This window comes from Gopherus evgoodei, chromosome 7 (genome assembly GCF_007399415.2).
Source record: "Gopherus evgoodei ecotype Sinaloan lineage chromosome 7, rGopEvg1_v1.p, whole genome shotgun sequence".
Lineage (NCBI taxonomy): Eukaryota > Metazoa > Chordata > Testudines > Testudinidae > Gopherus > Gopherus evgoodei.
This window is the reverse complement of record NC_044328.1, coordinates 31126891-31140534: the sequence shown is the minus strand read 5'-3', so window position 1 is coordinate 31140534 and position 13644 is coordinate 31126891. Positions and strand designations below refer to the sequence as shown.

The 13644-nt window shown below is 40.1% G+C and overlaps 1 protein-coding gene across 1 annotated transcript in view; it reads left to right on the top strand.

Annotated features, from left to right (window-relative positions):
• Positions 1–13644, top strand: part of DNTT (DNA nucleotidylexotransferase) — a 148769-nt gene that overhangs the window by 99042 nt on the left and 36083 nt on the right. Inside the window, exons 8-9 of the mRNA XM_030569632.1 lie at positions 6959–7061; positions 12469–12732. Coding sequence (XP_030425492.1) covers positions 6959–7061; positions 12469–12732 — 367 coding nt within the window. The remainder of the gene's footprint in view (positions 1–6958; positions 7062–12468; positions 12733–13644) is intronic.

Genomic DNA, 13644 nt, shown 5'->3' with positions numbered 1-13644 from the left:
ATTCTGCCTCTTATATTTTTAAGGCTTGCCTCCATATCAGCACACATGATTAGGACAGTCCCTATTACTGTGTGCTCAATCCTGCAAGGTGCTGTGCACTCTGGCCTCAATCTAGAAAAGCACTTGAGCACATGCTTCACTTTAAATCTTCAAGTCTCAATGGGACTGTGCGCATGCATAAAATTAAGCGGCGCATAAGTGCTCTGCGGGGTTGGGACCAGAGTGCTCAGCAGCAGCAATGTCATTCACTGTTGAGCAAAGGAGGCAGTTGCCCCCTCCACTCCCAGACTTTGGTATGCTCCTTCCACAGACTTTTTTTCACAGATCTATATACTCCATTATGTTTTCCACTTTTACTCTTTCCCTGCCCTGCTCCCCATTCCCAGCATTGGAGTGCGTGCCCTGAATAGCAGGGGGGAGAGGGAGGGAGCGGGTGGGAGAGAGAGACGGGGGGTGGCCAGGGCTTCCTTCAGCCAGGGCGCTCACCACTAGGCCCCTCCCTCCACGCCGCCTGCCAGGAGGGCTCCGCGCTGCTCTGGTCAGCGGGTAGGGAAGGACGCAGGCTGCTGGGCTTGCTGCAGACCTGGCATCGGCTGGAGCAGATGGAGCACACAGCCAGCTCCTAGCAGGGCTCTCCCCTCCTTCATGCCGCCGCCCTCTACAGGGCGGCCAGAGCAGCAAACAAAAAAAAGGGGAAAAAAAGGGTGGCCATTCCGCCCTAGGATTGGATGGAATGCCGCCTCTTAGAATCTGCCACCCCAAGCACGAGCTTGCTTGGCTGGTGCCTGGAGCCAGCCCTGATGAGGAGGGAACAGCCCACAAGTGTAGAATGAAATAAACTCTTTGGTAAATATTGTAGAGGGAAATTAGGCTGAGAGTCTCCCAGTAAAGAGGATAAATCCAATGAGAGTTCATTTGAAGGGGAATCTGGAACACTGGTATGACAATAACTTGTACCTACCACAATAGAAGTTGGTCCAATAAAATATGTTATCTTTCCTACCTGGTCTCCCTAATAACAATCATAATAGACTCAGAGACTCATAGGTCAGAAGGGACCAATATGATCATCTAGTCTGACCTCCTGCACAAGGCAGGCCACAGAACCCTACCCATCCACTTTTATAACAACCCCTAACCTAGGACTGAGTTATTGAAATCCTCAAAATTGGTTTGAAGACCTCAAGCTGCAGAGAATCCACCAGCAAGCGACCCATGCCCCACGCTGCAGGGGAAGGTGAAAAACCTCCAGGGCCCCTGCCAATCCGCCCTGGAGGAAAATTCCTTCCCGACCCCAAATATGGCAATCAGCTAAACCCTGAGCATGTGGGCAAGACTCACCAGCCAGCACCCAAGAAGGAATTCTCTGCAGTAACTCAGTTCCCATCCCATCCAACATCTCCCCGCAGACCATTGAGCAGACTTATCTGGTGATAATCCAAGATCAATTGCCCAAATTAAACTATCCTATCATAACATCCCCTCCATATACTTATCAAGTTTAGTCTTAAAGCCAGATAAGTCTTTTGCCCCCACTACTTCCCTCGGAAGGCTGTTCCAGAACTTCACTCCCCTAATGGTTAGAAACCTTCATCTAATTTCAAGTCTAAACTTCCTAATATCCAGTTTGTACCCATTCGTCCTCGTGCCTACATTAGTACTAAACTTAAATAATTCCTCTCCCTCCCTAACGTTAACCCCCCTGATATATTTATATAGAGCAAGCATATCCCCCCGCAGCCTTCTTTTGGCCAGGCTAAACAAGCCAAGCTCTTTGAGTCTCCTTTCATAAGGCAGGTTTTCCATTCCTCGGATCATCCTAGTAGCCCGTCTCTGGACCTGTTCCAGTTTGAATTCATCCTTCTTGAACATGGGACACCAGAACTGCACACAGTATTCCAGATGGGGTCTCACCAGCGCCTTATATAATGGTACTAACACCTCCTTATCCTTGCTGGAAATACCTCGCCTGATGCATCCTAAAATCGCATTTGCTTTTTTAACAGCCGTATCACATTGGCGGCTCATAGTCATCCTGCTATCAACCAATACCCCAAGGTCCTTCTCCTCCTCTGTCACTTCCAACTGATGCATCCCCAACGTATAAATAAAATTCTTATTATTAATCCCTAAGTGCATGACCTTGCACTTTTCACTATTGTATTTCATCCTCTTTCTATTACTCCAGTTTACAAGGTGGTCCAGAACTTCGTGAATAGTATCCCTGTCCTTCTCCGTGTTAGCAATACCCCCCAGCTTTGTGTCATCCGCAAACTTTATTAGCAATACTCCCCGCTCTTTGTGCCAAGGTCAGTAATAAAAAGGTTAAATAAGATCGGTCCCAAAACCGATCCTTGAGGGACTCCACTAGTAACCTCCTTCCAGCCTGACAGTTCACCCTTCAATACGACCCACTGGAGTCTCCCCTTTAACCAGTTCCTTATCCACCTTACAACTTTCATATTCATCCCCATCTTTTCCAATTTAACTAACAGTTCCCCATGTGGAACCGTGTCAAACGCCTTACTGAAATCGAGATAAATTAGATCTACTGCATTTCCTTTATCTAAGTAATCCGTCACCTTCTCAAAGAAGGAGATCAGATTGATTTGGCACAATCTACCTTTAGTAAATCCATGTTGCAATTCGTCCCAATTACCATTGACCTCTATGTCCTTAACTACTTTCTCCCTTAAAATTTTTTCCAAGACCTTACATACTACAGACGTCAAGCTAACAGGCCTATAATTACCCGGATCACTTTTATTCCCTTTCTTAAAAATAGGAACTACGTTAGCAATTCTCCAGTCGTACGGCACAACCCCCGAGTTTATCGATTGCTTAAAAATTCTCACTAACAGGCTCGCAATTTCACGCACCAGTTCCTTTAATATCCTCGGATGGAGATTGTCCGGGCCCTCCGATTTTGTCCCATTAAGCTGTTCAAGTTTGGCCTCTACCTCAGTTGCGGTAATATCCACCTCCATATCCACATTCCCGTTTATCATCCCTCCATCATTGCTAAACTCCTCACTAGTCTTATTAAAAACTGAGGCAAAGTACTTATTTAGATATTGGGCCATGCCTAGGTTATCCTTAACCTCCATTCCATCCTCAGTGTATAGCGGCCCCACTTCTTCTTTCTTTGTTTTCTTCTTATTTATGTGGCTGTAGAACCTTTTACTATTGGTTTTGATTCCCTTTGAAAGGTCCAGTTCAATGTGGCTTTTAGCCTTCCTCACTTTATCCCTACATGTTCTGACCTCACCAAGGTAGCTTCCCTTGCTAATCCCGCCTTTCTTCCACTCCCTGTAAGCTTTCTGCTTTTTCCTAATCCCCTCTCTGAGTTGCTTGCTCATCCAGCTTGGCCTACAACTCCTGCCCATGGTTTTTTTTCCCCTTTCTTGGGATGCAGGCTTAAGACAATTTCCGCAGCTGCGACTTAAAGTAATTCCAGGCCTCCTCCGCATTTAAATCCACAAGTTCCTCCGTCCAATCCACTTCCCTAACTAATTTCCTTAACTCTTTAAAGTTAGCCCTCGAGAAGTCGAAAATCCTAATCCCAGATCTACATTCGTTTATCCTTCCATCTAGTTTGAACTGAATCAGCTCATGATCACTCGAACCAAGGTTGTCCCCTACCACCATTTCTTCTACGAGGTCCTCACTGCTCACCAAAACCAAATCTAAAATGGCATCCCCTCTCGTAGTAATAATTATATTCTCGTAATAATTATATTCTTTTTATATAGTGCTTTTATATTAGACCTAAACACTCTAACATCATGTATGATAAAGCATTTTAATAAGTGCCCTATGCTTGGCCAAACAGCAGAAAAAATAAATGTGCTCATGGAACTTTAGAGGCAAGTCCAGTATAGTTGCCTGAGCATGTTGAGCTATTAGCCCAAATTAGGGTTGCCAACTCTAATTGAAGCTATTCTGGGAGATTTCCTCCTCCCCCGCCCCCCAACATGACATAATGTCATTTTCTTAAAATATCCTATTAAAATCTCCTGGATTGCTTTCAGTGGTGTCCTGGAGATAGATGCCAATTCCAGGAGATTCCAAGCCAGATTCCTGGAGGGTTGGTAACCCTAGCCCAAATTGCTGCATGGAGGTGTGGAGGGGCAGAGATTACTATGCCAGTGCATAGGTCAGAATGACAATAATGGAGAAATGGTTTCAGCCCCAAGGTCTGTCTGTAGCTGAGGAAAGGAATAAGGTTCTTACCCTCTCAATTTCCTGCACAAAACATGATTATTTTGTTGTGCATGAATGATTTTCCTTGAATGACACTCTTAGGGAGACAATATGGACTGGTGGCTAGGACACTGGATGGGGAGTAAGGAGACGTCCTCTTTATTTCTGGCTCTTCACTGGCTGATATGTATGACATTGGGCAAGTCATCTTATCTCTCTGTCTCAATTTTCACTTCTCTAAAATTGGGAAAGTAATTGCCTCCTCTGAAAAGCATTTTGAGACATTTAAATGAAAATTGCTATATAAAAGCTCTGTATAGAATTATAGTTTGCAGTGTTGAAATTATGTTGGTCCCATGATACAAGAGAGACAAGGTGGGTGAGGTAATATCTTTTATTGGACCAACTTCTGTTGGCGAAAGAGACAAGCCTTCAAGTTCCACAGAGTTGGTGTGACCTGAAAATGAGCTTTGTGGAGCTCGAAAGCTTGTCTCTTTCGCCAAGAGAAGTTGGTCCAATCTTACCTCTCCCACTGTCTCTTTCTGTGTAATTATTATAATTTACAGTATAATGGATTCCATCTTACAGCATAAGTGAAAATCTGTTGCATGGAATATTTTTTAATTATTTTAACTTCTCAAAGTTTGAAGTACTGTTCTGACTTTGCGCCTAGACTCATGCTTTATTTGAAATTTCTTTTAAAATCATTTCCACCTTCTTAAGAGATTTTGACTTAGTTTGTGCAGTCACTGCACAATAGTTGCATTACTGTAAGTTAGTCTGCTTGTCAAATGTAAAACTGATTTTCATTTCCTTATAGTGTCTCTGCTGCATCTAATCTAGCATCTTGCCTGTCAGTCATATGATTTCCTGTCATATGGATGCCAGTTGACATGCCTGTCAGCCATATCAATTCTTACAAATATTCCAGGTTTGAGGAAATCTGATTCAGCTTTACGAAACACTGTAGGAGAAAGGAATATTTGGTTAAATCATAACACTATCTCCCATACATTTAAAATGAAAATCTTTTGGCTTGGATATTTCCAATTTTCAGACAGATCGTGCAACAATTATTTCACATTGTTTGTTTCCTAGAGCTCTGTCACTTACTTTTGAATGAATCATTTCCCCACAGTTTCATTGACTTCATTGCCTTGAAGCTTAAATGTGATTTAGGAGGAAAAATTCTCTTTGCTCTGTGCCAGAGGAACTTGGACCACAGCTGGGAATAATGCAAGACTGAAACTCACACCTGAATTATATCATAATATGTGGAAGTTCTATACTATACACTGTATGACATATAGAATATTGACTATGAATGCACCACGAGTGTAATTCACTTATCTTGCATAATGTTTAAGTAATAAGACTCTCTCTGGAAGAAATGGGAGGTAAAATCTACTCCTGCAACATGGCCAGGAGTCAGGGCTGCAGTAAATTGCATTCCATCCAGCTGAGCAGTGATGAGCTGGAGCAGTGATTCCAGCTCCTCTGTACTAAATGCACAGGTTTGGGGGCCACTAGATCTGTTGCCAATACAGGTTGCATGACTTCTGATGCCTTACCTGCCCAATCACAGATCTTTGAGATGGCCTGGACAGCAACTATGTAGAGATGTGCAAGCAAGCCTGGTGGCAGTGTTTAAACTGGGATGAACACTTCATGCTGGTTCTATGCTCTACAGGTGAACTTCACCCTCACATAAGTCACTGCACCTCAAATGCTTCAAAAATCTAAAAATGATCCCCATTATATGTTGTTCTTTACTTGCTAACACCAGTCAAGCTCTGACTTCAACAGGAACATTACTGGGCCCTTACTTAGCACAAATATAATTCTTTTAATCTCCAAAACTAATTTATAAATATTGATTTGTTAATCCTCCCAAAAGACCAAGAGAGAGGTGTCATGATTATTCTAGTTCTAGTTCATGATAATTAATCCCTATTATACTGAATTACTTTGATACGTTGGCCTTGAAGATTTACACCATAGTATGAACTTGTCAAAATGAATCAGCTTTGAGGGTGTACAGGGCAAGCTGGACACTTAAATCCAAGTAAAGAAAGACAAGAGACCATCACAAGAAAATAATTCTTTTTTCTCCAAATAACATTTCCAGTTAAATTGATTAACATGGGAGTCGGGACTTGACTGTAGAATCTCTATTCACCATGGTAAACAATCATATGAGTAGTCTCATTAAAGTTGAACTATTCTGTTAAAACAAAACAAACATTTTAAATAGAAGAAATTTCCTACATACAGATATTTTATGTCTCTCATAATAGGGAGGAATACAATTACCTGTAATCACACTTTTTGTTAGTTCAAAATGTTCCATCAAAATCTAAAGAATGTTAGAGTCTACAGCAGTTAGATTGGCAAGTTTATCAGCTGTTACTGCTCTGGATTCGTAATATATACTATTATATCCTGATTATGATTTCCTCCTTTTCTAAGATTTGAAGAGAGAGATTTAACATCTCAAGTTACCGAAAGAATCTATATTATCTACTTTGAACAATAGAAGAAATGTACATCAAATACTGTAAATTATTGCTTAACAAAGAACAGTGACAGGTCTGATAAAAGAAATAGATTCCATTTTTCTTATATTTGAAGAAACATTGCTATCATTTTATCCTGCAAACTCTTCTTATAATGCAGCAAAAATATTCTCTTTGAAAGTAAGGCTGAAATTCAACAGGAACTTTACTGTTTTATTCTTCCTATGTATTATTGCTAGAGGTAAGAAGATTGGACATGATGTCGATTTTCTGATCACCAGTCCAGAGCTAGGACAAGAGGAAGAAGTTTTACATAAAGTGATTGACTTATGGAAAAAGCAGGTATGAAGCAAACAATATTTGGATACAAAAGAATTTTGTTAACTGCACTGGATTCATCACTGTAAGCTGATGTAGAGATAGGTGATGAGTGCCTTAGAAATGATTGTTACTAATATTTAACTCTCCAGGAAGTATTTGAATAGTAGATGGTACAGGTGCCTCAAACTATTTTAGCTCAATAAATATGGTCCCTTGGGAATAATCAATCTGCTACTTCTCCTTACATTCATTACTAGTAAAAATATCACTATACATTTAATTTCTGTACTGTTCAAAGGGATTGATTACAAGTCAGGCACATTCTTTGTTGTCTTTCATATGAAATGTAAGAGTACTTGTATTTGGAGGACATATTGCTTTCAGAGTCACTTTCCTTGGCATTAAATTGGAAATCATTTTGCTTCGTGTAAAAAGGAAGCTCTCTTTTTGAGGTGAATTGTCAAAAGCCCAGAAGCTAAGTAAGATTAGCTTTCAGTTCAAGTGGTAGAGAGAGGATAATTTTAAATTAGTTCTGGAATTATATGTATTTTTAAGTATGTTAATGAGGAACAGACATCAAATGATTCAATGGTTTGGAAATATCTCCAAACAGATACCTGTGAAGGTGGTCCAGAGCTTTTGAGCCAATCAAATGCTATTCTACCAACTTTCTCAGTAGATCCTGGATCCTTCTCCGTGGTCACACAACAGAGCCATAGCTCCCTTCCTCCCTCCCAGTCAGCTTCCAATCTCTGAAGAAGTTCCAAGCCTCCTTCTGAGTCCTGGGCTTTCACCTTACTTATGCACAGTATTCTGATTGGGACAGATCCTCAGCAAGTGTAAATTGCCACAACTCCACTGAAGTCCATTGAAAATCTGTGAGGATCTGCTGAGGATCTGTGCTGTTATTATTGATGTTATTTATTTAAAGCTTCTTTCATGGGGACCCCACTCACTTTATACAGGGCAAAGTACACTGTCTTCTGGGCAGCTGTCTTTATCCTTCAAATAGGAACAGTACGAGGGCTCTCCACGACTACATAGCTCAGCGGTAGGCAACCTATGGCATGTGTGCTGAAGGCAGCATGTGAGCTGATTTTCAGTGGCACTGACACGGCCCAGGCTCTGGCCACCGGTCTGGGGGGCTCCGCATTTTAATTTAATTTTAAATGAAGCTTCTAAACATTTTGAAACTTTATTTACTTTACATACAACAATAGTTTAGTTATATATTATGGACTTGTAGAAAGAAACCTTCTAAAAACATTAAAATGTCTTACTGGCATGCGAAACCTTAAATTAGAGTGAATAAATGAAGACTTGGCACACCAGTTCTGAAAGGTTGCCGACCCCTGATATAGCTAATGGCAGATTGAAAAATGTGCCGTGCCTCCAGCTGGGGTAAGAGTCTGCATACTGTGAGTGCAGCACTTCATCCTCCCAGGAAACTTCCCACAGTATCCCTTTTATACTGGTGGGAGCAATGCTTATAATCAAAAGTATCAGTCAGCCACACAAGCAGGCAGTGCAGTTCACCTTGTGCTGCTTTATTTAAGGGATAGGGAACTGAAAATAGAAAGCTGTTTAAAAGAGAGAGCTAAAACTAGGCAGATGAAGCAGTGGGAAGAAGAGAGAGGATGGTAAGTAAAGAAAGGAGAAGGGGTTTATAAATGGATCAAGTTTCAGTTGGAGAAGACAGGAGAGCAAAGAAATGGAGGAATGGCAGATAGAGGTGATGGTGGAGGAAGGGTGTAAGGTGGCAAAAAGACCCAAGCCTAAATATACTGGGGATCGATGTAAGTGATAGGCAGAGTCCCCTTCCCCCCAACAAAGAATCCCTGTTTATAATATATAAATCTGCTGCTCACATTGCTGATTATGCTGCTTGAACTCAGTGCTATGTGACTTCTAATATGCATCTTCCTACTGTCAATGCTGAGAAATTGGCTGCCAACAAAATCAAAATGCAAAAACAAAGAGGAATTATACGCCTCCTGCCTTTTTTATTACCTTAGATTTTTTTTAAAAAAATTGTAAAGCACTTTTATACTTTTTGACAGTAAACCTGTCTGCCTCCTTGCTGCTTTCCCACTTTTGTGCTACTGCTTCAAAGCTCAGATGCATCAAAGAACGTCACTAAGGTCACGATGTTGACTTTCTTTCAACTGCTTTTAGCAAAAGATTCTGCAATGTTTAACGTGTAAACTGTGGGAAAACAAATTTAAATAGTTTAGAAGGAGCTTTTTCTTCGTTGAAAAGTTTAGTGTTGCACACTCTTTCTAGTGAAAGCTGATAGAAAAACTAAGTGGGTAAGTCAACAACACCATATTGCTCTTTGATGCAGCAGCATCAAGGATAAGTGAGTCTAGAAACAGAAGATATGTCTCCTCTGAGCTTCAAAATGGAATGGTAAAATGGAAAAGCTGCAATGCGGTAGACAAGTTATCTTTTAATAGTTCAGTAATGCTTTAAAAATGAAATAAGTGTGCTTCAAAGGCCATGTAAAATGACTTCCCCTGTGGGCTGCAGTTTGGAAGTCTCCTGGCCAGTAGTTTCTTAGCCGTATGTGTCAATACAACTTTTTAATGCATCTACAGTGTGTAGTGTATTCTATTTTTATTTTTTGTTAGAAGCCTATCTAATATATATTTCTCTTTATGTTGTTAAATATATACCTGTGACACAGCAGAGATAACATTGCTGTAAGGATTTTAACTTTTGCATTCTCTCACTTAACATTTTTAACTGCACACACGTAACACTGCATTAGCACAGCTTGGCATTAATTTCCTTGTGGGTTTTTTTAAGAAAGACAGACAAAGAATAACCAGCCTGTGCTGAATAATCTTAGCATTTAAATGGTCCAAATTAGACTCTGCCATTCATACCTCCATTGAGGGGAATGGACGGGAGAGGAGAGGTCTCACTGAGGCGAATGGCAGGGAGCTAAATAACAGGGCTAAGCTCAGTACTGGAGACTGATCTATGCAGATCTGATTTAAAAGGGCAGCAACACATTTATTACCTGTGATGGCTGTATCCTGGCAATGGGAAAAAATAGTTTGGTTGAAATGAAAGTTCAGAATTTGCAAAAACAATGTATAACTTTCCCATACCAATAATTTTCTCCATCTCTTGAAGATAAGGCTGTGGATTTTTGCTGTGTGTGTGTGTGTGTGTGTGTGTGTGTGTGTGTGTGTGTGTGTGTATACACCTGAGACAATTACAGTCTCTGTCATGCAAACTGTTTTAGCAGCAGACTAAAGCACTTGTGCCTTTCAGGCTTGGAAGGTAGAACGTATTTTCAATTATCAGCTGGTATAAACTGGCCTAGTTTATCTTCAATAGAATGATGCCAATTTCCACCACCTGAGAATCATGTCTATGTGATGTCACTAATGGGGTTGGACTTCATTTGGCCCTGCTGAAAATTAATCTACAGAAGTGATAAATTTATTATTGTCCCCAAACTTCTACCACCCTGAATGTGATTATGGATTTACTCCAAAACGAGTATTTCTTTTGAGGTGCCAAAAAACCTGTTTTTTTTTTAAAGTGTGGTATTTTTTTAAGTAGAAAAATTGTTCTACCTGTCCTCCAACTCCAACCGTCCACAAAATCCTCACTTGGTTTCGACAGTGCTGCAAATCTGTGTGATAAAATGTGTATGTTAATCTTCATTTAAAAATCTAAATCTGTAAATAAGGACTAAAGAAATGTACAGAATGTAGGTCAAAGAACTAATGTTTGCGGAAGGCTGCAGATGCACTAATTTACATGGTGTAATGTAAATGTGCTGTTTTAAACCAGCAATATCCAGAGCTCTACTAGATCTTCATTGCTGACTGTACTCTCTAACTGTCTTTTTTTTTTTGGTCAGTTTGTTTGAACCTAGAGAAGTGCTGTTTCAGCTGCATTTTATGGAACAATGGCAATGTCCAGCACCTAATCAAATTAAGTTAATCAGAAACATTATGCCAGTGGATGTGTCCTGGGCCTTGATTCCTATTTAAAAGTGGCATTCTGGCTTTTAAGTCAGATTTCAGCTGCTTGCAGAAGTCAGCCCTTGTGTAATTGTTGCCTTATTCTCCCTTTTATTTATGTTAAAGTAGCTATTTGCAGCATGATGCATCTTTACATTTTCTTCCTTTTAACTTTTACAAATTGCCAAGCCATTTAACTATGGAAAAGCAATAAATAATCTATAGATGTATAGTCCTGAAATGGCCTCCTAGTCACACTTACTACCCAAAACTATCTGTGGATACTTAAAATATAATCACTGGAGGACATAGCCCAATCAACAAGGGAAAAGGCCAGGGTGCTCCGTAGCAGTGCTCCAATGCTGAATGACAGCTCTACAATTGCATGATGGAAACCAAAGTGAGCTAAGAAATGTTTTCTTGAAATGTCTAACATGAAAATAGGGAGCAGAAGATCAGACAAGAAACATCCCTCCCTTAAATTACAGGCAGTAGCTGTACTCACAGTACGTTTCCCATCTTTCAAAACCACTTGGGAACTCTCTATTAGTTCTTCCCAAGAAAACAAATAGGATGCAGGTTAGAACTCACATTTGAGAACCTAGAAAGCAAAGTTGAAACCATAGCAAATAAACTCACTATGATGGATAATAAATAGGGATTAATGGAAACTAAAACTAAATGAAAATCTATGGAGAAGGACAGAAATAATATGACAATGGAGGTCGCTGCTAGAAGGAAAATAACGATGAAGTGGGGGATATGGGATGATCACAGGACAAAGCAACTTAAAAACCAGACTAGTGCCAAGAACACTAGAATTCTGGGCATTTGTCTAAGTGTTTTCAGGTCGTGGAAGGTGTCTCAGATACTAACTGGGCCTGACAGTGAAAGATGACCTGATGTGTATAATGCATTGCTATAGTAGCATAGGTCTTGCACCATCTCCTGTCTGAAAACTGACAGGTATGGGCACTGTCCATCTCCTAAACTGACAGCTCTGTTTGGAATTTGTCAGCCAGGACTATATCCTAAACAACACAGACTTATTCAGTCTTCCCAAATGTATGACATATGGGGATGCACCAACAATCCCCACCTAGGAGAGACTGCCTGATGTCAACCACAAAATGTTTGGGTTCGGGATTAGGGGGAGCAGAGTAGCAAATATTGGCTCCTGATCAGAGGCATGCCTGTCTCTGATTATTTTCCTCTCATGTTCTGCTAAGCTCTCCCCAACAGCTACGCAGTCCAGTCAACAAGAGCTGGTCTGCTAGGCTTCATGTTGTCAATATGCTGGGATTTGGCCTCTGGTATACAGTACTGTGAGAGCTGTAACAACTACATAGGTGTGAGTTTATGTTAATGTAAGACTATCTGGAAATTCTGAATTTCTAGCAAAATCAAAAGCAGTAAGCAGTGCTTTTTTTTTTAATTTATTTTAGGGCTTGCTTTTATACTATGATCTCATTGAATCAACACTTGAGCAGGCAAAACTACCAAGCAGAAAAGTTGATGCTTTTGATCACTTCCAGAAATGCTTTGCGATTTTAAAATTACATCTGCAAAGAGTGGACACCAGCAGTTGTGATACATCAAAAGAATCTGATAAGACAGAAGTCAAAGACTGGAAGGCAATCCGTGTAGATCTGGTTGTAAGCCCCTTTGAACAATATGCATATGCTCTGTTAGGTTGGACTGGCTCCAGGGTAAGTAACTTTAAGAGCCTACATTTTTTTCTTTGAGCTACTAACCTATTTTTGTTGTTGCTGGACTATTCACAGTTGGTTGACTTTTTTAAAAATGTTCCTTTCTTCATATTTTTCTATTATCTTCTTCTTAACCAGTTATTAAGCAACCCATTATCCTAGCTTATGGTGACAGAGTCATCACTAACGCTTATATATTATTTGTCTTCTAAAAGAGTTAACATCTATTTTCCTTGAAGTTTAATTTCTAGGAATCATAAGCCCGATCTTTGGTGCACCTACAACCTTCTGCCACTCCAGCACTGCAAAGGGTTTAATTGGCCTTCTGGGCAAAGGGGAATTCCCCAGGTAGCAGAGACTTTAGGGTTTAATAACTATTTTATAACTTTAAAGTAAAATAATTTATTATTGACACTGGTAGTTGATCTTGTGATTGATAGTTACTTTGCTAATTGGTAGCTGGTACTGTAATTGGTGCTATAATCGGTATAATATAAAAATTAAAAGATACAAAAATAATGAAATAAAATAACTATAAATTTCAAAATGAAAAAGGCAATTTCAAAACTAAAAATTAAAATGTTACATTCTGAAAAGGATTCCAAATATTTTATTTAGATTTTCTATAAGAATTTTTGCCAAAATTAACACATTCCAACACAATGTCATTTTGTGATGTAAAAGTGTTCCACTGGAGAGTATTTGATTAGCTCTGCTCTAATCACTGTCCTCTGATGCCACTTATACTAGAATAAATAGCCCAATTCAACATGTGGGGATGGGGAGACGCATCTGGGACGGGAGCTGCTTATAAAGTCAATTTGCAGGGCTGGCCACATGATTTAGAGCAGCTATTGGACTTCTCTAAGTGCCGCTGATATAAGGTCCTTTAATGGTCCTCAAATGAAGCTC